Below are 24714 nucleotides of genomic sequence, written 5' to 3'. Positions count from 1 at the left end.
ATTTTTTACATAAATTTTAACTTAATAAACGAGCAAGGTCTTGACATACGAGTAGTACGCATTCACTTTAACTGCCGAGCGTCAGTCATGGTTCTTCTCTCTCGTGCCCTGCGGAATTGTGGGTAACGTCAGAGTCTCTCGCTGTCAGAGAGCAGTGATTCCATTAGTGTGTGTGTGTTTGTGTGCATGCATGCACGCACGAAACGTTTATGTTAGCTCGGATAAAACTGTTTCAGGAAACACAATGCATACCAGTTTTTTGTGTATAAGATGCATAATTGGAAAACAACCATTTTACACGTACCACCTACCTAAACATTGCATGATGGCAGTGACCTCTTTAAACAGGATAAAGCACCTTTCCAGACCACAAAAATAGTTTAAGAGTTTTTTGAGGAACACCGCAATATTTAAATAGTGACTTAACCTACAAATTCTCTAGATCTCATTGCAATCAAGCATCTTACAGGACTTAAAGGATCTGCTACTACTGTAATTGCTAGGTGCCACGTCTGGCCCTTAGGCTAAAAAATGTGTTACTTAAGACTTCTTAGAGTGTTTAGCAGTTTCTGCTTTTGTGATAGGCAACCTTTATCCTGTATTTAGGGTCATGGGTGGTGGAGGCTATCCCAGAAGACTTGGGGCACAATGGGGCACACCCTGGACAAGGTGCCAATCCATCGCAGGGCACACACATACGCACACTCACACATTTACTCACACATTCACTCACACACTACGGGCAATTTGGAAACACCTAATTTGCATGTCTTTGGACTGTGGGAGGAAACCAGAGTACCTGGAGGAAACCCACCAAGCACAGGGAGAACATGCAAACTCCATGCACACAGAGGCGGTTATCGAACCTGGCCAAGAATTGAACCCAGACCGAGGAGGTACAAAAACGACTGTGATAACCACTAAGCTAATGAATAATGGAACTGAATAATTGAAAAATAAGAATAAGTAAAAATAATAATATTCATAATAATAAATTCTTATATGGCAGTGTTAATGAGTATGTAGGGTGTAATTGAGACGCATCACAACAAAGACAAAGTTACAACAATGACAGATTTATTGAATCTTTTTTTTTATTATTAGTTTGGGCAGCTCTGACAAGTGTATTTACAAACAATGGCATGTGAGGATATAAAAATGTGTATAACATAAAGCAGAAGGTCTCAAGCATCAGGTGAACATGACCAACACAGCGGCGTGCTAAAGGACCAAGACTTCTCTGTGATGGCCCATGTCTGAAACAAGTGAGCGTGAAACTACATGTGTGCTCAGGTCACAGTGCTATGTGAAATGCAACAATACAAAAACAATAATGTCAATGTCAATTATTTAATACCCCCCCCCCCTCCACACACACTCACTCACACACACACACACACACACACACCCTTAACAAGCACTTCTATTATACAAAAATGAAGTGACAGGGGCTTCTAGTTACAGTCAACACTGAACAAATGTTTGTACCTGTTGTGTTATATGACAATTGGATTTTGCAGTTTTGCAGATGAGTACTTTCCAGATGTTTTGCAACTGATATGCTTTTTCTAGAGCCTTTGCAGAAAATCAGTTCAGGATTGGTTGTGGTCCAGACTTACTGTACGTTCCCTACTCTCCTAACTGCATGGATTTCCTTCTAGATCAACTCAACCTATTTCCAAAGAACCCACTGTACAGCATATTTCTGCATTTTCCTGCTTAAACACACCCTCTTTCTTAGCCCCTGATTTGAAGTGAGTGTGTTAGATCAAGGAAAACACTAAATTGTACCTTCAAACCATCATGACCATAATAACCAGGATCGCCGATCACTCAGTCACCCTGCAGTATATGCTCTCATATTAATAATAGCATCTTTGTCCTTTATTCTACAAGATTCATATCTGACTGCATGAAAGTACATACACCTGCTTATGTTACTTTTTTTTTTGTTAAACTGAGTTCCAGCACAACACTAAAAATCATGCACTGGAAAATCATTAGCGTCACATACAAAAAAAATTGACCATGAACACTGCAATTAAATCTCTCTTTTTTTGTATGTTAATTCTCTCTCGTATTATCACTGTATATTATATATCATATATCACAAACCTACGGATACACAGTATCCATAAAATCAGGATTCGTATGCTCCTATGTAAAAAAAAAAAAAACATTTTTGTTACAGAAGCACACTGCATAAATCTTCAATCAACAAATCCCTTAATGAAATGAAAAAATTAAGTTACATTTTTTCTTGCTTTAAAAGATCAAGTTTTAGTTTTTTTTGTTACTCTATCTTAACATAAAATTGGACATAAGGATGCCTTGCTAAAAACAGGTGCTCTATTGAAGCTGAAATGACTGTGATTAATTAACAACATGATTTAATGACTGGGAATTTCTCTGTAAAAAGTTGCATCAAAATTCCAGTCCACTGGTTCTGACTTTTTGTGTAAACTGCAAATTGCCAAATGCACCTGGAGCCTGAGACAAGGAAAAAATTATAAGCATTAAGATGTATCTACTTGTTGTTTAGCTTGATTAGCCTCATAGCTTTAAAATCATAAAGTGAACACACAAATGTGCCTTGGATGATTTGCAGGAAGGTTTAAATTGGATACTTTAATGTTTTATGTTCATGTTTTTTCTATACAATTAACAAATGCACTGTTTCCACCATGATTGGTTTTAAAGCTAGATGACTCTTTTGTCACTTATACTATAACTGTTTTGCTAAAAATCATTACCAGCACAGATACTGATGCAAATTATTTACTGTTACATTCAATCTGTGAATCCATTACTATTGATTACAGCAAAGCATTCTCTTCCGCTCCCCCTACTTGTCTGAGTTCATGTCAGTAATGCTAGCCTACCACTAAACTGAACACCAGTATGGTCTGACACACCAGTCGATTTTTAATTCCAGAAATGACCCACATGAGGCCGCAGTATGTGGCCCACATTCCTGTCCCCTGGACAACATCAAACAGTCTATTAAATCACGTCAGGCCTGCAGCTGCCACCGCGGACGGCTTCGGCGCACTGCTCTGTCAGCATCACCTCACCATGCCGTATCATGTTTACATCTTAGGAAGCTGAAAGCGGAACTTCGAGGTGTTGAACAAAATATTTATATCCTTAAGATAAAATTGATATATTTCCATTTTGCTTTTAACTGTGCGCTGCTGGGCATTGTGTTCCTTTTTTTCCCATTTACAAAAGGCCTTTGATATTGAAATTTTCATGATACTGTACCTCCATTACAGGCTTTAAGATGCCAATAAGTTTTTTAAATTGTGGCACTTGCCATAAACATGGACATGGACTATAAACTAGTTGAAAGAGATGTCAATATCTTAGCTTGTCTCTACGTCTAACTTATTTTTGGTTACAATTCCAAGATTTTTTTTTATTATTATTATTTTTGTACCTCATTACCTTGTGCTCACACTAGCAAGCTAAAAAAAAAGCCACAAGCAAACTTTATTTTTTGTGCAAGTTGACAAAATAAAGCTGTGATCCCAGAGATTGAAAGAAACTAAATTAAAATTATGTAAATCAGCAACAAATTGAATCCTGTCTTGAAAATGACGCTCTACAACTTTTTCTGTACAAACAGCACAGTACATTATTGCATAATGCCATTATTACCAGCCAAGACACATCATTACGACACTAAGCAATTTCATATGTGCTGAGTGATATGTGACTTAGCTATGGTTTAAAACATGACTTGAGAATGGCAAATGTCCAAAAATAACGCACCGTATACTGAATATGGTGTTATCACATATGTACTGCAAGTGATTTTTTTTTTTTCAGTAAAGTTCTTGGGTCAGTTATGTAACAGGGTCGACCAAAGTTTCATCTATCGCTTTACACTGACAATTTCACTTCCTTCCTCTTCAACAGCACTGGACAAAAATGTACCACAGTTTAAACAACATTTATGTGCTTAGACCATAGTGCTGTTGAATTCGTAGTCCTGACTGTTCAGAGGTGGTGATTTAGTCTTCTATACAGCAGACAGTTTAATACACTGACAGTAGTCACACATTTATTTGAATGCACTTGTTTTAAAAATGTTATCCTTTCTACTGTAACAGGTTATTCACAGGAACTGGCAGGCCACATAATCAGACAAAAAAAAGCAACAAAAAAAGACAAAAAGAAAGAAAAAACGTGTAATCGCTGATGTGGTGATGTTTTCTGTAAGGGATGTTTATTTAGCATTTATGGAATGGAGTCTCCAATCATTTGTAGGAGTCAAATATAAAGCTGTATCTTGACCTTTTTTTGACACAAGAATGTCTTTATGCTTTGTGGTTTCTTAGTAACATGACAAGCTGCATTTTTTTTGTAAATTATATCAACTTCAAGAAAGATAAAAAGGAGAGGCTGTAGAGAGAAAGACTGCTGTAACTTAACTGATAACTGGAAATAATTTTGCAGCTGTTCCACAAGAATAAATGGATAACAGTAAAAAGTGTTTTGCTGTAATGTAGTGTAGTTGTAAAATCACTATGGTGTAAGATGATTAAAACACATGCTGTTACAGGAAAATGATCAAATCTGGGCTATAAGAAGTACATTCTTTGTGTTGGGCCGCATCACTCCACCCCTTTCGTTGATTATTTTCTTATAACATAATGCACCCAAGTGTTTTATTACCTTGTTTCTTTTTTTTTTTTTTTTTTAAAGCTGGACAGAGCGTGCCCACATTCACACCACAGGCCTGTGGACTGTTAGTGTGAATCCAGGATGAATACGCACTTATAGGTGCAGTGGCAGGGTGTGAAAGAATGAGTAATAAATATGGGAAAATGCTTTTTTTGTTAAACAAACAAATATATTCACTTACAGAATTGATCAGCGAGGCTGCAAACTCTATAACAAAATACCACTGTTGCTACTACACTTGAGCACTTATTCATTTCAAGAATACAGTTTGTATTCCGCTTTTTAAACTGTACACAATGTACAAAACAGATGAGTGCTTATTTCTTTTTTTATATAAGAAAACTCCTTAAAAACAACAATAAAGTCCCCAGGTAAAGACGCGATAGAAGGTACACTCTGAAACCAGTTCTGTGTCAGTCCTGTACACAGTTGTGTTTAAAATGTTCCCATGGTTCCAGATATCTGACACCTGGCTCATGCTGATGGGAGTCTGTTATTCCTTTTACAGAAAAAAAGTCCAAATAAAATAAAATAAAATATATATGTCTTTTCCACCTTCCATTTAAAGGTAAGCCATTGCTTAATGAAAGAAAGTGTGTATGCATATACATTTATCTGGCTAGTGTACCGATATCCACCAAAATCCATCCTGTAATGCATCCCGGATGAGAAGATCCCACTCTTATCATCTGAGTTCTGGCGTCTTCTCATTAGAGGAACAGTGGAGATAATGAGGACCTCAGATGTCTACTTTTTTTTCTTCCAAAAAAAAAAAGTGCTCTTTTAAGAGTCCTCCTCTGCATTGAGATTATGACCTGTTACTGTACCCTCACACACACACAGAGGCTGCTATAATGATTTTTGAGAGATGAGGATGATCAGGGCTGAGGCTAGCGGGAGACCAGCCATATGTACACGTCCAGCAGAATTGACATCTCCTCGGGATGGCTCGGCTGATTCATGGCTTGTGTCGTCTAAAAAAGAGATGGAATTTTTAAAATAAATTCTTTGGAAAACATCAAAAAAACATCCAAAAGAAAAGTAAGTGAACAGACGAACCTCTGGGCTCTATTGAGTTACTGTCATTGACGTCGAAGACCCGGTCATGAACAGTGACGGTTTTCACGCAGTTGTCTGTGAGAGGAACATTAAACAGGCTGCTGTTAGGACAGGCATCATGATATCATTGTGTTATCACTTTCATCCGAATCTCGATAAACTCTGCACAGATGAAATGGTGATGAATGAACTCCACCAGGAGCTGGTAAAACTTACTCGCAGGTCTGACGAAAACTTTCAGCTTCAGACAGGTCTTTTTTCCATTCTCAGCGACTGTAGAGGCTGTGGAAACAATTAAGATGTTTACTACTAGACTCGAAGAATCCATGCCACTTGTGAGTACAAGTGTGAGCACTTCTGTTCACCGTAAAATATTAATTCCTATAAAAGAAACATCTTAAACAGCTAACATTTTCTTGTTTTTATTCCGTTCTATGTTTGGGAAGATGTGTCGGGGTGCTCGTCTGTTGCTTGTTTAATGACAATTTATATTGACGATTTATGTGGACACATCTACAAGAAATGTCCACTTCCATGCTACTAAGCGCAGATTTTCATGTTATGGTTTTGAGGGCTTCCTGAAGAAGCAGGACGAGGTATAAATTCTATAGCACTTTTCCTAAACAGGGTTGCATTATGCCTGAAGCCTATATCAGGGGACTTGAGAAACCAGATGCAATACATCTTGGATGGGGTGGAAGTCCATTGCAGGGCACGAGCACACACTGATTGACACTCACACTATGGGAAATTTGGAAATGGCCCTTTTTAAATCCGGAAGAAAAGAAACTGGAGCATCCAGAGGAAACCCACCAAGCATGTGGGAATCATGCAAGCTCCTTCAGACCTGAGGCAAGACTCAAATCTTTATCTGTGGAGGTGCGAGGCCTCAGTGCTAACCACTTTACAACATGCTGTACCATTTCTTTCACACTTAACACTCGTTTAGTTGCATGACTCCACCCTGTCCAGTCTATGATATGGAACTGTCATGGAGGAGAACTCCCCCATATGCATATTTACTGTACAAACCTTATCAGGGACCTATGAGAGTAAAAAACAAACAAACTAAAGCATTTATTCATTCATCTTATACTATACTGCTTATCCTATAACCGACACCCTGGACACGTGGTTAATCCAACATATTTACACACACACACACACACACACACACACACACACACACACACACACACACACACACACACACACAGACTCAGATACATTACGGCCAATTTGGGAATGGCAATTAGGCTAATTTGCATGCCTTTGGATTGTGAGACGAAAGCAAAGAACATACAAACTGCACCCACACAGACCCACAGCAGAAATCTAACCTTCAGTGAGGCCACAGTGCTTAAACAAACAAAAGAAAAATCCACAAAACGAAATATTGTTCATTAATCATAATCGAGAAAAAATGTTACTTAATATTAATATTGGTATTTATTTGAGGACACAGAATGAGATATCTTGTAAGAATCAGCCAGAATTACCGCACACGTCTTACAGAAACATCATAGAGTATACTGTACAGTGAGGTCTAAAAGTGAAAATGCTTCTATTTCGCATTCTTTCCCAATTTAATACAACATTTTTTCTACAAATAAGCTACTGGCTGCTATAGTCTCAGATTTTTTTCTAACGATCTGTCAGACATTTTGGTGAATAGAAGTCAATCATCTGAGGACAATAAAGACCTTAGTTTAAAAAAAATGTCTGCCCGTAGTGGTGCAACAGAAATGTATTTGCTTTGTCGCCTGGAGAGCGCGAGTACAAATGCCAAAGCTATCTATGGAGGGAGTCGAAGAGAGCAAAATTGTTCATACTGTCTGGGTGGGAGGGATGGCATGATAAGGGCTGAAGTGCTTATTGAAAGAATGAATGAATGAGGTCTTAAGCACCAGGGTAGTATCTTAAGTTAAGTTATAAATGCACATTAAGTTAAGTTAGAAATGCACATTATAATTACTTCTCTAAGTAGACGCCAGGAGACACAGTTAAGATGTTACACAGTTGTCTCCAGGAGACAAGGAGAAATAAGAGTTTTGAGATTTCAACTTCCTTAGAGTAAAAAATGCATTATCAAAACTATACTGTCCCCAGCTAGGAGCCCTTTTTGTGAGCTGATAATGTGCTGTGATGTATCATAAATGGCAAAGTGATAGAACACAAACCACTTGGAACTGCACTTTGATAGTTGAAAACTCTTTGTCTCCTCTGAGCCATTACCTGCCAAAGCAGAGCTGCTGATGTCACGAGCTCTGTACATGTTCCAGGTCTCATTTAAATGCCTGTGTGAACACACAGGCCTCAGAGGGAAATGCAATCAGCATTCATTTCATTTCCTAGCCATATATATGGACAGTACTACATCAACTATGCCCTGTCAGCTATAGGCCCTGTTTCTCAATTTGTCCTTTCCATAAAAGAAAGCCTGTTAGTGCTTAAAAAGAAGCAGGGAGACAGACTTCTTCATAGTCCACCCTCTCTTTGTGCAGCAGGTAATGCAATCTCCTGCTGTCAGGAGTTAATGCAAATGAGGGGCAAAAACCATGGGGGTGGAGAGAAAGTGATCCTGTTTCTCGTAGAGATCACACAAGAAGTAAAGGTGACTATGTAATGAGTAAAAAAAAACAGCTCACCTAAAGGTCTCCATTCAATGACACATCACAAAGAACTAGCTATAAAACAATAGACCTTAACTGATTCAATTAGTTAAAAATAGTTTTAGTTTCTATGCATCTGATTTAAGTCGACTGGTTAGAGGTCAAATATCTTGTCTTGGTCATAACTAACAAAAACCAAATCCTTTTAAACATCCATGTGGAGGATACTTACTGTGCCTCTGACCTTTTTGACCTCTATTGGCTGAACATGATATTTCCACCTGCCTCTAAATCTTGATTGGCTACTACATACATCAACGCCTGCTACTTAACGTCGATTGGGTGCTAATAACATCGACAGCTGCAGATGACAAGTGATAAGTGCCACACCTGTTAGACAAAATATCTGTACTGATGATACAAATGACCTCTAATCATTCAATGACACTTTTTTTTTTTTTCTAGAGTCAGATCTACAACGTCTTTCCAATCACAATCTGGTTTCTGATTTTCTTGTTGTATTCAAGCAAATGTTTACAACATTCTCCATGCAAACTATGTAATTATGTGATCATTCAGTACAAGTTTAGATTACATTTAAGAAAACTTGTACATGTTTAGATTGCTAAAGAGACAGTATTTAGACACTGAAGTTCATATACCATGGTACATTCACTGAGTGATGTGTGTAACAACTTTGTTAAACATCTCCTCTGTGATAAAAGTGTTGAGTCTGGACAGTGATTGAATTAATGCATGAAGACATGCTTCTGCACGTTGTTTTGTCTCCAAACCTAGAACACTGCATCAAACATCGCATGTGGTTATTTAATTCTGTTAATGTATTTCGGTGTATTTTTTGCATTTATGTTTTTTTAAATGAATTGCTTGAATTGGTAAAATGTTGCATTATATTAACATGACATTATATATATATATAGCTGTGATTATAATAGTTCCTTTAATCAGCCTTTGTGTTCATGCTAATCTGATTAAGTTTTACTGTCTTTCTCCCAGTAAAGACAATATTGTTATACCCAAAGACATGGTCAATCGAAGTTTAAACTAAAATTAAACCTTGCTACTATTCATGTTCTGCATACACTTGCCCCGAAAAACTTCATAAAAATATCATAACAAAATGTGTGAAAAAAAATGGAAGAAAAAATCTGATTCTAGTTTTTCGAGATGGCTGCTTCTGTAGCATTTCTGTAATTAGTCATATGATAAAGAAAGTGCATTTATTTGCTTCATATAAATGACAGGGAACATCTTACTGGATCAACCATAAATCAGCTGGATGTGGTTTGAAATGGTATGTACAGAAAGACAGATGTCTATACGGAAAAAAAGAAAAAAAAAACCTTCAGGCACCAAACAACTTCAGGCTGACAGAACACATAAAAACGATCATAATTCAAGCATTAGGAATACATGGCGTAAAAGTCTACATGAGGATATTTTATTAATCCCTGAAGTCTGTACAGATATGTTCCCAGAATGCAGTATGTTGCTGCGGGCGCTGACCCCCATGATTCTCTGTTGCGTGGGGTCTCCAGCTGCTCTTGATCTGCCTGCTCTCTTCCCTTTCATCCTTCCTTCCATACTGTGGGAAGAGGATGGGTTAAATCAAAGCACTTATGTTCAGTCTACAGGGACACACTGGGGGTAGGTAAACCCTTAATCGTGTCCCCACAAGCATATTTACTCTTCGCTATTTGCCCATGGCGAGTCCAGAGCCATTTAGATCAGAAGCCCGAGCACTGATTGGAAACATCCAAAAGAAACATGCCACGGCTTTGGGCGTATCCAGCTCCGCCTCCTATTTATTACCATCTTTAACTACTTTTACATCACGCACTAAGTCTTTCCTTAGTTACATAATTTCACTGGCTATTAAGCCCTAATTACTTCCTTCAATTTTTCATTCCTCTTTTAAGTAGTACCTGTCACATTTACAGAGGAATGACAGACTCAAAGCGCCTTCATTTGCCTTTCAGAACTTGTAATAGTAAAAAAGAACAGCTACCAACATTGCATTCTATAGTGCATTAAGATAATTATGCGGGTGGTGCGTAAAAGGTACTTGAGTCTAGTCGATCGCTGAAATTATGCCTTTGTCAGCCTGGATCATGTAACTTACCTCACTGTGCATGTTCAGACACAACTCAAGACAAGACTCAAGGCCAGTGCATGCTGCCAAAGTCTGAGCAGCTTCTTCATGTCTCCAGAGTCACACAGCAGACATTACATCCGCAACATAGCCAGGCAAGTTTAAGATGGGTAAATCTCCTAGACAGTACTATTTCAGTTATGATATCATACAAGATGAAACCAAGAAGTCTTATAAATGATAGGAAGATGGATTGATGCCCATCTGTGAGATAAGGCACCCTGCTGTCTTCTGTTCTGCCACATTCTTACGCTCTGAGGGCACAACATAAAGTTAAAAATTGTCACTCATTAAGGATAGCATATCTAAAACTTGTCTGTGTATTCAGTAGAAATATGAAACTTAAGTGTTTTTTTTTTTAAATAATAATGCACAGCCTCTTTAAAACCAAACTTATATCTGACAGAGAGCTCCACTATCAGCTCCCTCAACATACCCCAATTTCAACCCTTATCTAACGTATGAGGGTGGAGCGAGACAAAAAAAAGCTCAGTTGAAATTGAATTTCTATCCTCCCAGATTAAGATCAGACTTCCACCCATACCATATTGGAAAAACATGCTGCCCTAAGCTATTCAGGAATTAAGAGTTCTACCGCAACCATCAGAACATGGTCACTTTTGACCCCACAGGGGCCAGCCCTCTGATCCCTACTGATCGCTTCCTGAGCATGCCGGGCCTGTGACTGACAGCTCTGAGGCCGAGTGTGTCGCCCTGAGGCTGTGCGAGAGCGACCTCTCACACGCAGTGATTAACCATCACAGGCTGTAACAAAGACACACTATGTAGCTCATGCAGACACAAGGACATGTAAATCGAACTAAGCAAAATGGAGACAAAGTAATTCACAGTTATACGACCTTCACAACTTTCAAAAGTACAATAAGTCCAAAAAATGTTTTTAAATGTTTAACTAATGGCAGGGCAATTTAAATATGTGTATATGTCATTTGTAATGCATAATATATATGTAATATGTAAATTATTGCCAACAATTATGATTTTTTTTATTTAGCTTTAATTAAAAATTAATTTATTAAATCAGAAATCATGTTGCTATCTAAACTACCATAAGTAAGAGATTTTTCTTTCCCTAGCTAAACAGAGATATACACTAACCAACCACAACACTAACACCACCACCAGGTGAATTGAATAACTTTGCTTAGGAATTACAGTATATACCAGTAAAATGGTGACAGGATCATGTGCACCCAAGCCTCATTTATGCCGGTGGGGACCAGGGGCTAGCCCCTTCCGATCCCACAGAATACCCAAATGAACCTCTGCCAACATCATGGTGTCAGACACCACAGCACACTCCAAATGTCTTGTGTTGCCATGCCCAGGGGTGACACGGTGAACCTCTGTGGTTTCAATGTTAATGGACAATCGCTGGAGCTAACTAACAACAAAGTTTAAGAACAATGCGGAAGGCATAAGTGACCTCACCTCATCTAAAAGTAAAAAAAACAGTAATCAAAAGACACTTTCTATAAAACGTTATTTTATCATGCACTCAAAGTGACATTTATTCATTAATTATTGAGCCTTCAGGCACAACGCAGTGTATACCCTGGACAGGGTGCCAATCCATCACAGGGCACATATGCACACACACTCATACAATCATTGACAGGCAATTTGGAAATGTCATTAATTCTAATCTGCATGTCTGTGGACTGTGGGAGGAAACTGGAGTACCCAGAGGAACAGGGAGAACATGCACAATATGAACTCCACACACACTGACACGTGGAGGAAGCATTTATTACACAGTATATCTAAACTGTTATTTACCAGTTTAAAACAGGAGATTTTAAAATGGAGAGTTTAGACTCTTAGCCATACTAATGAAGGCAGATAGATGATGAGTGTATGGAATGAGAACATGGAACAATTCTGCTATTCAATAATGCTATTAATGCAGACAAAAGCCTTAAAAATTATAGCCCAGTTATAGCCCATTTAAGGACAAAGAAAGTTTTCTCCAATGTTAAATGTTAGATAAATAAATATCTGTACTATGTATGTTTGACAGTGCATATATGACAATAATTGGATCTAGAATCACTCCTCATTTCCAATAATGATGCACTATTTCAGCACAAAAAGTACACATTTAAGAACAACTAATAGCTTTGCTACTTGCAGTAACCCAGTTGTCCAAAACTGTTTAATTCATACACTTTCGTTTGTACAAACAATTCTGAAATGTTTGGCATTGATATGATCTGCTTGACTGCAATCTAAGCAGTTGCTATCTGCTTGAAATTAAATTCTCTGCTATGTGGGTGTATGATTACCTTAACACTCCACTGTACACTCCAATATGGGCCAAAAATGCCTGACTGCTGACAGATTGTTTGTTATTTCATCCTCCCTTCGGTTGCATCTGTAGGTCGGAGTAACAGGCTATTTGTTAAAGCGAGTCCGCAACTGTTGAGTCATAAAACTGAGTCACAAAGGAAAGAGCTGTGGGCTTTGCACAGGCTCATATTCTCTCACTGCCTATTCCTATAAAACCTTCCGATTACCTGACAGCTCCAACATTTCAGCTGGTTACACGTCCTATTGTTCTCACTCAAAGTCTCAGGATAATGAGCAATTCCTTGCTCATTGTGGCAATTCCTTTCATACCTGGCCATGTACAAAAAACAAAACAAAACAGATAACTAATAACTGATCTGCAGTAACCTCACACCTAATCGCTGTTTACTGTGCATTTCTCTTCTTCTCTCTGCTCCTTTTATATGCCACAAGCACAACTGCTTTGTTTTTGACGTACCCACATGATCTGTCAGTTCATCAGGATGAATCATGCTAATTCCAAATCTCCTGTGTGAGCCTGCATAAATGAAGTTATCTCTAGAGCCAGAGCTGTCCAGGCAGTCAGACCATTCCTGCGTCTTATTTTGTCTTCCGCCTTTCGCTCTACAGGGATCTGACTCCAGTTGTAAAAACATGGGTTTAGATGCTTGTTTTTAAGAGGCCTCTCGCGAGCATGCGAAAGCTGAAACTTTGAGGCTGTAACAAAGACCCCTTACAGGAAAAGAAGGTTTTTCATCATGATTCATGTTTTCGTTTCGGTATGTTTTGTCAGGATTGGTAAAGCACAGACTTATTCTCACCAACAGCTTTTCTTTTTGCTGCTTGGAATCAACTGCTTATCCCGAAATTATTCATGCACCATGAGGTCACGACTAATGCATTATAAAAACCAAAACTGCTCAATAACATATCGATTCACAAAACTGGATTTTGCAGACGAAATATTTATAAGGCCAAACTTTCCTGTTAAAAAAAAAAGAAATACAATTAAATGGTATTTATTTTTGCTAAAAACACTAAATTATATTATAATGTTGATAACGTGTTTTACAGTACTGCAAAATTATTACCAAAATGAAATTAGATGCAGCATAGTCCACCATAGTTTACCAAAATGGAAAAACACATGGAAAACACAAAATAAAAAAAATATATAATAATAATCATTTCAGTTTGCCTTAACATTCCCCACAGCCAAAAAAAAAAAAAAATTTCTAAATGGAAATTTCCTGTTCATAATAAAATTAATATAATATGTTAAAAAAAAACTAATTCCAGACATGTTTAACATGTTCTATATGTTTAATTTGGTATATCATTTTGCTACTTTGCTACTTTTAATTCATCTCTAGAAAGTAAGCCATAATAAGCCATTATGACAATCATACGCTTGATATTAGTTATCAATTCTAGAAACACCCTTAATAATCGTACATTTGGTTTATGGTAATCTTATATAATTAGAATGACCTAATACATTTGGCTACATTATATACAATAGTTTGATTCAGTTTTATTTTTTGTAGTGCCCCTTTTTACTTGTACTTTTTAAGTCATCTTCAGTAACCACTTTATTTTGCCCAGAGTTTCAGCAGAGCCTGGAGCCTTCTCCTGGGCGATGAGGTTGGAATATACTTGAGTGGGATGTCAGTGTTTTGCTATGCATTACAGTATGTATTCACTCATCCACACACTTACATGGACATTTTCAGAACATGTTCAACTGCATACACACACAGTAGCCTGAGCTCAAGATCTAACTAGAAACCCTTGAGCTGTGAGAAAGCAATGCTGCTGTTTTTTTAGTTGCATTTATTATTATTATTATAGTTTTACTTTTCTTAAATCATAATTATCCTGCTATGTACCTGTATTATGCCTGTTACTGTGGTTTAGTTCCTGACTATACTTACATATGTAGTAGTATTCTCTGCCCGGTCGGAACTCGAAGCCCAGCGAGAATGGTGTGAAGAGCTGAAACTTTTCTGAGAACTTAAGAGGCCCATTGGGAGAGTAGGGCCGATTGCACTCCCAGCGTTTGAAGCCCGTTGCTGTGTGGTCACAGGAGCTATAGCCGTCGTAGTTCACCATGTACAGCATGTAACGCTCTGTCCTCTCTGCTGGCACAGAGTCCATGTAGTGGGGACAGTAGACGTCCAGGTAGTCATTGATGCACACGTCAAGGTGGTAGTCAGATCGATAAAATCTGAGAAAAAAAAGGGAAATAAACTTAAAACACCTTACTAGAAGAAAGACAGAGGAAGATCAATCTTATATAACGATTTGTATACATCATGAAGGAATCTAAAACATGTGTGGTGATGAGGAGTGGGGAAATGAATAATCCTATCCTTGACATTGGAGCTTTAAAGAGTCCTGAAATTATGAGGCTTTTAAGGGCAAAATATGACAAATTGAATAATGAGACTCAGAGGAATTTCAGACACGGGAATGATGTGCATTCCATATGCCAAAGCAGCCTGCAAATCCAAGATTTACATCTTGTTTATTGTGGAAATAAAAGAACCAAGCAGGACTATTGGGGGGACGGGGGGACGGAGGGGGATGAGACATGTGAACAAAGAACAAGGAAGCATTTAAAAAACTTGTACTCCCCAAGGCACCATATAAGGTTGCAGTAGAGTTGAACTGGGTCAGGCCTCAGAGCTATTCTCTGCTTGCTTACAGCATGGAATCATATACTAGTGCCTGGACATGCATGAGGAAACAATGTGGGATGGAGGTGTTTTGTAGCTCAGAGGGATGCATCTGGTAATCCTCTGATTTTAAACTCAGTAAAAGAACCTTGAGTAAGCAGACACCCAGCGGTGACCCTGAAGCTCACAACTAATGTGAGGTTAATGCTGAGATCCTGCTGTGGATAGTAGCTCTGCTGGGGCATCGACATCAAGATTTCTACTCATTAGATACAATAAAAGACCACTGAGCCCAGACGGAGCTCGAGAGCACTTGGATTATCATTTTGTGGATTTCACATGCACCACTGGAATACTGATTGTGCCTGCTGTTTGCGAGTGTGAACGAATGTGTTTCTCAAACTCATTTTGCATAAAACTTGTAAAGCTACATTCAAGGACCATTATTTACTAGAGTGCTACTTTATCCTAACTCAAAGCAAAAACTAGGCTGAAAAACGCCTTATTCAACTTTTAACTTTGTATTGCCCATACTTTTAAATTAAACTTTCTTTTTCCAAATCATACTTTGCATGCATTTTACTAAACATTACATGGTCCTGCTTGTGACAAGCCAGTAGGTATGTTTAGATTTTTATCTTCTTCTTCCGTGCCTTTCCATTCATTACAGGTTACCGATAGAAAAAAGTCAGCAATTCCCTTGGCCAAATCATTAACATGTTATATTTCCTGCAAGGGCGATTCGGCTTGAGGCAGGCGCTGACAAGACATCATCAACATATGCCTCAGAGCCTCGAGACAGCTCCGCTGACTGACCTGGTGTACATTACGCCAATGCAGCGATTTGCATGATGGGAAACTCTGCTTTAACCATTCAATACTCCAATCAAAGCTTCAAATTATAGGAACAGATGATCCCATTCAAAGCACAACATGAACTTGTCCATCAGCACTTCTTTGCGGCTGTCACAGAGGATTATGGACAGCAAGCCCAAAAGATTTTTTTTTTTTACTCTAGGATACTCAGCGGTTGTCTTTCCTGGGTCACTGAGGCAAGCATTTGTGTCGAAAAAATCACAGAAAACAAACAGCAAAGGATTATTTAGCTCTTTGAGCCATACAGCCCGAAGTAAAGAAGATTGACTTGCCATATATAAGAAAATCAATAAACCAAAGGATTAAGGTTCACACTGCAACATTTTCATCATCACACTGAAGTACACATCACTTCTGGTATATGCCTTCAGTGACCATATGCTGTGCTCTGGTGATTCATGAAGAGAACCCAACCCCATTAAACTACAGAAACAAAACAAACAACTCATCATCATGACATTAATTTATTTTTATACTCATTTGCTAAAGGGTGATGATGCCAGTTGGCCAATAAGGCACACAATGCGATCTACATTTGTCATTAAGATATAAGAAAGTGTTCATCTACCAACGCTACTTAATGAAAATACAGAAACATAGCAAAGCATTGCCTTTATTCCTACACATGTGGGTTGGACAGCTGATGACCAGGGTAAGCAACTATCTAAAAGAAGGTAGAGGACTGGTTGTTAAAGCTCAGCACTGAAAATCACCTGGTGTTTTCATGTTTGAAAATAGGTCACCACAAGGTCAGATTCCTGACATTCAACAATGTGTTGAAGCTTGGATTGTTGAGACTGTTGCCGTGAACCAATGTTTCTACTTCAGTTGATAAAACCGATTATATTAGACATTTAAATTTTTTTATTTGTAAAGTACAATACAGGACACACTTTATACTGAGGTTTTATTTCGTTAATGTAACTCATAGGTAACTCCAAAAAAAAAAATGCAATCAAGTGGTGGAGAGAGACAGGGAAAGCATGGAAGGAAAGGTAAGCTGTAATATTGGAAGAGAAATAGTATGAGTAGTATGCATGCTATGACATTTCAGACCCAGCCATAATAAGACAGCAGGAGAAGGGCTGATCATCACACAGCAATCTGTGATAAAGCCGCGATGAGAGCTTAATGTTCAGGACTTCAGCCCACCTGCTCTCACTCAATAAGCGCTTAATCTCCCAGGCCTCTAGAGGGAGCTCTTTAGATGATTACTGACAGGTCTCCCTTGGGTACAGGTCAGCTATGCTGTTGGCCCGTTGGCCCTTTCAGAGCCACATATGGAGGGCCTCCATCTCGTATTACAGCTCCCTGAGCAGACCTAGAGCGATCTTGCACAGTTGGCCCATCATTCACCCAGAGGACATGAAGGCACATCTTCCAGCGCTTCACATATCACTCATCCTCTGCTTCCAAACAAATGTCTGTCCAGAAGCATTAACGTTACACCCACACAATAGTCTGCCAGAGCTCCGTGCTGGGCGTACTTGGCAAAAGCCTCAAAAGGCAGATGAAGGTGGAGGGGAAAAAATGAATAAATAAGACAGCTCCCTTGTTCTGTGCATTTCCCATGGAACAAAGACTCATTCTTGGAATTCTATGCACAGTGACAAGGAATATTGCTCTTTACATGAAAAACACATTGATGTGCCTCTATTTGAATTATGGAAAAAAGGACTACATCAGAGATTGGATAAGTCTTTTGTGGCTGTCTAACAGAGATAGGGAGAAGAAAGAAGTATGACATTAACATTAACATTAATTTATTTGGCAGATGCTTTTATTCAAAGTGACACTGAGCTTAGGCTGACTACTAATGAAGCACAAAACTGAGGAGCTGAGGGTCCTGTGATGCCTTTTTGGTTAAACAGTGGTTGAACAGTGGCAGTTCTTGGGTTAAACCGATGACCTCTAAGGGGCAATGACTCTGTGGGAGTTCTGGGATTTGAATTTACAATCTCAAGAGACAATAGATCTTTAGTTGTCACAGGATCACCTTTGACCTCAAAACTTTCTTGTTACTAGCACAGAACCTTGAGGTACCCCTTGATCCCTTATCTCAATTGAGGTAAGGATAATGTGAGTGAGTGAGTGGGAATGGCTTTATCAGTCTGAGTGAGATTGGTATTTGTTTTACATGTGCGATATATGGATGGTACTCCGAATGGTGTGGGTAAAGCTGGCCATTCTCATGTCACTGTGATTAGCGATAGTGAGCATGGAGAGTGTCACTCATCACCTCCCCACCCAGTAGGACTTCCACCTTGGTTAACCCTTAGGGCCAAAAACCAACCCACAATAACCCATGCCACTTTGGCAGCTGACCTCCATGCACACTTTCCATGGTACAGTCTCACTTGTTAAGCTTACAACAAACATGAAAGCTCCTTCACAGACCATGTACCTTGAGTTTTTCACTAGCATTGTGCCCTTTTGAAATATTGCACTGCACAACAAAAAAAAAACTCATTACCCAGAGTGGCACAGTGTAAGTAAGAAGCATTTCAGTGGTCTATCAATCTCCCATAACTAGATTGATGAGAAATAGTGCCTGTCACAAAACACACTCTAGAGAGAATGATGAACATAGAGTCCCCTGTGAGGTCAGACACAAAGGTTAGGGGGTCATGGAGTGCTTATTATTTTAATGGAGGCACTATTATTCAGTGAAAGATAAAAAGGGCGACCCTTGGTTCGTCCATCTTTGGGGCGTCTAAAAAGGTTATGCACTAAGATACAGAAAGTGTGATTAAATCAGTGAAAAGCTGTTTCTCTTGGCCTAGCATATAAGAACAGATTGTCCTTTTAGAAAAACAAATTAACAACATGGGCTAATATGAGAGTAGTCTAACTTAATGGTAGAAGTACACCTCTTGGACAGAGAGTGTTGCACAAGCACTGTCATGTCAATGGCAAATCAATTGAAGTAAAGGAAACTATGGATTCATATCAACAAAGTACACACATTTTCTGTAGTGTATAGCCATTTATGTGCAATTCGAAAAAATGTCAGCAGTGACACATGTACCGAAAATGCCTTGCGGAGGTGTTTTTAAAAAGTCCAGCCTGGATCGATAGGCTGCGGCGGATGGGTGCTGTCTATTCTGGCAGATCCAAAATGAGCACTGAGAGAGTGAGAGGGTGGTCTACATGCTGGCTGACAGACCATTATATCTTCAACAAATGCGGCAGCTACAAAAAAAAAAACATTGCATGTAACGTAATGTAACAGCTAAACTTAGTCCGCCCTCGGCATGCCGAGCATGCCAAGGCCCCAGACACCTGGTGCCCTCAATCTCAGCTGGCCTGCCCAGGCTTTCCCCTTACAGTCTGTCAAAACCTCCTCCATCAGCTGGCCGGCTGGCCCACAGGGCCCTCGGCCAGCACACACACATGCTTGCAACCATGCACTATTTTTCACAGTTCACTCAAAGGCTTTGGTGGAAAGTAACTATAGATATTCTATGAGACAGATCTGAGAACTGTGTTAATGGGTGTGGCCTAATATTCTAATGGGCATGCTTTTTTGGCATCTAGTGTAATAAGTCTTGCTTTCATTGTAGGTTGCTGAGACTTTAACATAATGAAAAAAAACCTTGTGAGTAGTAAGGGCACATGAACTTTACACCAGAGTTTATAAAATAGTGAGGAAAAACAGGCATTGGAGAGTGGGCATTTTTCATAATTTGTACTGTGTATGTGCAAGGCCAACTTAAACCTAATTGAAAAGTGTTTTAATGGGGCAATTTCTGAAGCGTTCACACATTTACATATTAAATTCAGCAACTTTGCATAATATACTTGGAAAGAATATGCAACACAATTTTAGCAAATGAAATTCAGATTCTTTTCACAGGTGACCATAAATCATACACCACAGATGATAAGATTGAATTACTGAAACATTAGGACACTGACTGAAAACTAATCTTTAACTTTTCTGCATTTGCAACCATTTCAGTAACCTGAGAAACACGGATTCAGAGATGTCACCTGAGATGATGAACTTCCACCATTTCCTGAGGAACTACCAACTGACTTTCTTTCGGACCGCTCAGAATGGACCACATGGCCACACTGCAGTCTGGCAGCCAACTCCTCAGCTCTGAGCCAAGTCAACTCTGTCCCCAGCTTGGGCAGGTCACTCACACTTCCCTCATAAACACCAACATTTACCATCTCCATCTGATGGTAGGTGATAAAGCAGATCACCTGCCTATAAATTAGCTTTCTCTTCTTCTGTCCCACTTTCTTCCAAACAGAGCACTGTCTAATAGACAGAGATGACCATGAAAAGAAAAACAACTAGTAAAGCTGTCTAATTCCTTTAAAAATGTCATCTTAATTACTTTGTATATGTATTGTAATGTATTATCTAAACGCATATAAATATTTATTAGCCGTTGAGGAATATGATCATGTTACTTGAGGTCATACACAAGCTAATATTGCTCTTTACATGAAAAACACATTGATGTGCCTCTATTTGAATTAGGGAAAAAAGGACTACATCAGAGATTTGATAAATCTTTTGTGGCTGTCTAACAGTGATATGGAGAAGAAAGAAGTATGTCATTAACATTAACATTGCATACACAAATATAAAAAAAATATATATAACAATTTTATAAAGCGATGGTAGGCAACTACCATGCATAATACTAAGATGTTTACTTGCAATTATTTTTTTGATAGCTTTTTTCAGGCATGGGGTACATAACGTTACTGGCGTCACTAAGCTGTTTAAGATCTGACACCTTTCTGTCCTTCAGACATAAGGCACATTTACATTAAATTTCCAGACCTTCCCACAACCGTGAGGGAGAAAGCTATGGTGCCTCTCCTGTTTTTGCCATTATCATGAGATTCACATTACATTAAGTAAGGTATAATATAAACCAGGCTTGCCAAATCACATTAACAAAATTGTGCCTAGGCAGTGCTGAACCCCCCGCCATCCTCCCAATCCCAAACTTGACTTTGCTGGGAATAGATTATCTAAATAGTACCTGAACAATAAAACCTGTTTCTGACAATTGCTTTTGTGATCTCATTCTGATTCAAGTGCATTCCAGGTCTGAACACATTATGGTCTCTAAAAAGAGCCGGTCATTTCTAGTGCAAACCCACAGAATCCTGCTCTCATATCTACATCCTGACCCAATGGCTCCAAGTTCAACAAGCTCTTTTGAGAAAATATTTTGCATGGGCCATGGTTGCATGATTGACATCGTAAGATAATACCCCAGCTCAAAACACTGCAATTGCTGTGGTATTTGTTTTGAAGTCTTCAATTGCAGCCGGTAATAGAAACATATTAAATCTACATTCAGGCTATTTTTATTTGATGAGGATGAAGGACATTTAGCCAACATATTATCATCATAGCCGTGCTTGATTAGCTTATTAGACATGAAACTGAGTTCAACTGAACATTAATACTGGGTTGTAATGCACCAGATAAACACAGTTATTTATTTAGCATCCAGACGAAAGCGATTAGTCCTACTCAGTAAACTGCACGCCACCACATTTACCATGTTGCCTCAGTAAAGTGTTATTGCCATGCAGTAGTTCCCGCTCTATTGTTAGCCCACAAATTCTGTGGCTGTTCACTTTAACAGACTTACAGCATGGCCTTGCCCTGCAGGCAGAACAGAGCAGAATGATGAGATAGCAAGGCTGACACATACACACGACGCTATGTATTAATACACTGGCCAGTCAAGTGACAGGCACGGCAGGGCTTCATCCGGCCCACGCACAGTGAGAAATGGAGATCTGACAGTTGTGTTACTGGCTCTAAGCATCAGCTCTCCTTCTTACTTATTATAGTACTGTACTTACCGCGCATCCCTAACTCTTTCCACTGTAACATTAATGTTGTTCCTGGCCTCTCTAATCACAAATAAACCCATGTCTACTCGCTAAATATTTGGCAATGGCTGTTTTATTTATGGGTCTGGAATAAATCACAAAAAAAAAAAAAAAACTTTCAGTTTAATCATGTACGTGGCTGTGGTGGGAAGGGAGGGGTAAGGACAAGGAAAGGAAAGCGAAGGAAAAGCAAGAGGGACAGGGAAGGAATGGACCAAGGCAAAAGTTAGGATAAAAAGAAAGGAAAGGAAATGAAAGAAAAAAATGGGAAATTAATGGAAAGGAAAGAAAAGGAAATGAACAAAGAGGAACATTATTAAAGACACAACTTGTAGTTCTTTAACAAAATTCTAATTCTAAGGAGGGGACGATCACAATATACACACATTACAAAAACATATCCAGTCTGTCAGGTTTTCTGAAGCTTAATCAGTCAACTCAAACCTTATGGGAACTTGACTTTATGATTCTGCAGCTAAGCTGTCACTGCTGTCCAATGCATCTGGCTCTTATTGGCATAATTGTTGCTTTGTTTTTGCCTCAGGGCAAAATGAAGTGCTTTTGGAAGCCTCAAATAAAATCCTAATAAAATATAAATTATATCGCTTTACTTCAGCAGCTCATAATGCTTGGAAAGAGCTAATAACCGAATCGTAAAATCAATAAACTGTTAAGTGGGAAAATGAAGCAATCGAGAAAGCTTGAGGTTTCTGCTGGTAAAACAGTCCCAGCCTACGTCTGACTGACAAACCTTGACCTAACAGAAAGAATCTGTGCTTATTCATTCCACTGCAAAACGGCTTCCAGGCCTAGAGAGAGATGCTCGTCCACCCTCGACTCCGGCTCGGAGTTTAGAGTTGGAGTGGGCGCCTGCATGTGTTTGCTTCAGGTTATATTTCCTTTCTAAAATGAATGGAAATGCAAAGGTGCTTATTCTTGCAGCATGGTGCAAGATTTCTTTCCTTTCTTTTTATTGTGTGATTCATATTGCTACATCCGAGTATTATTTTGCTGTGGTTTACATGCTGATGGTTTGAGTGGTTAGGATGTTGTTGTATTTTTAGGACATAAAATACTGTATATATTGCATTGATACCTGATCATTAACATGGCGTAACTGCATTTTGTTTAAATTACTTTTTTTTAATTTGGTAAAAATTACAAACTCAGTAAGTGTACTGTAACCTAATTTAGCACAGAATCTATATTACTTAGCCAACTTATGCTGGGTCTGTATCTTTTGTTAACCACACTTTTGGACCGCCACACTAGAATATAATAAATTAATCTTGAATAAGACAAATTTTCCATTTTAAGTCAGTACTATGCAAATGAAAGAAGAAATTATCTCAAAGAGATGAAACAAAATGCAAATTGTGAATAGAAAACAGTGTATGCTTTGTAATCAAGAGACATAGAATTATAAAAAGACTAACAGGAAATCAGCACCCATTTGCATTGTGTCCTGTGTGGGGAAATCATCAGAGCACTCACTGAATTTTGAGGGGTTCTTAAACTTCAGAATAAGAAATAGGTTTATTGGCCAAGTATTTTGACACACAAAATTTTGACAAACAAACATGTAGTATGCCTTCTGCTAGAAAACATAACACAGTAAAAAAAGAGTGCTGTTGTGCTGAATATCAGCACAGCTGTAATGCGGCCATAGGAATAAGGTACAAGCCGAGTCCCGACAACATCACAGCCATTGTGATATTTAGTACAACAGAACAACCTTGAGTCTGCTGTTGCTTTTATGCTTTTTTATTCAGTTCTTAACTTAATATCATCAGATTATGATTCGCTTGCTCCGACCAAACATACCCTTCCTCAAATGAAGGGACTAGAGTTGAGTTGGCGACCTAGAGTGAGTGATTGACTGGGTGATACATATAGTTCAACATGCTGTTATGCGCTACAGTATATCACTACTCGTGGAATGCCTCTCATCAAATCAGATTACACATTTGGAATCAAGTCTTGTATAAAAAACAATGAAGCATGATGAACAGCCACTAAAGAGTCCAATGCATCTAGGTTTTTGGTCAATTACAGTCATCTTTGCCTTTTCTTTGTTTTCCTAGTCCTAATCTATCTGAACCTTTTTTTTTCTCATAATGCTTTGACAAAAATGCTTTGTTCAATAACCTCTGACAAGCATCATTTGGGCTGAATGCTTTTAAAAATACCTGAGAAACACTCAGAAAGGTTGAGGTTGAGGAGCTCTGCAGCACGGTCGGAGGTCTGCTGATGATTTTGCACTTTCTCTAATCCTCTTTCAGTGCTAAAGAAAAGCAGTTGAGCATTGATTCAGCAAAGAAAAAAGAAAAAAATTGATCCCACACGCATCCAAAGCAAGATGTAAAATCCTTATTGTGAGCAGCAAAGGAGAGTATATTGGGAGCGATAAACCACAGATACAATACAGCTCAGGAAACCA

General features: G+C 38.6%; 1 protein-coding gene across 1 annotated transcript in view; it reads right to left on the bottom strand.

The window, feature by feature from the left end:
- Positions 1-1060: 1060 nt before the first annotated feature.
- Positions 1061-24714, bottom strand: part of efna5a (ephrin-A5a) — a 68548-nt gene continuing 44894 nt past the window's right edge. Inside the window, exons 3-6 of the mRNA XM_053478512.1 lie at positions 14778-15070; positions 5965-6030; positions 5749-5823; positions 1061-5663 (exon numbers count right to left, since the gene is read on the bottom strand). Coding sequence (XP_053334487.1) covers positions 5539-5663; positions 5749-5823; positions 5965-6030; positions 14778-15070 — 559 coding nt within the window. The 3' untranslated portion in view covers positions 1061-5538. The remainder of the gene's footprint in view (positions 5664-5748; positions 5824-5964; positions 6031-14777; positions 15071-24714) is intronic.

This window comes from Clarias gariepinus, chromosome 19, assembly GCF_024256425.1.
Source record: "Clarias gariepinus isolate MV-2021 ecotype Netherlands chromosome 19, CGAR_prim_01v2, whole genome shotgun sequence".
Classification (NCBI taxonomy): domain Eukaryota; kingdom Metazoa; phylum Chordata; class Actinopteri; order Siluriformes; family Clariidae; genus Clarias; species Clarias gariepinus.
Note: the sequence above shows the minus strand (reverse complement) of the source record. Positions and strands in the feature narration are given on the sequence as shown.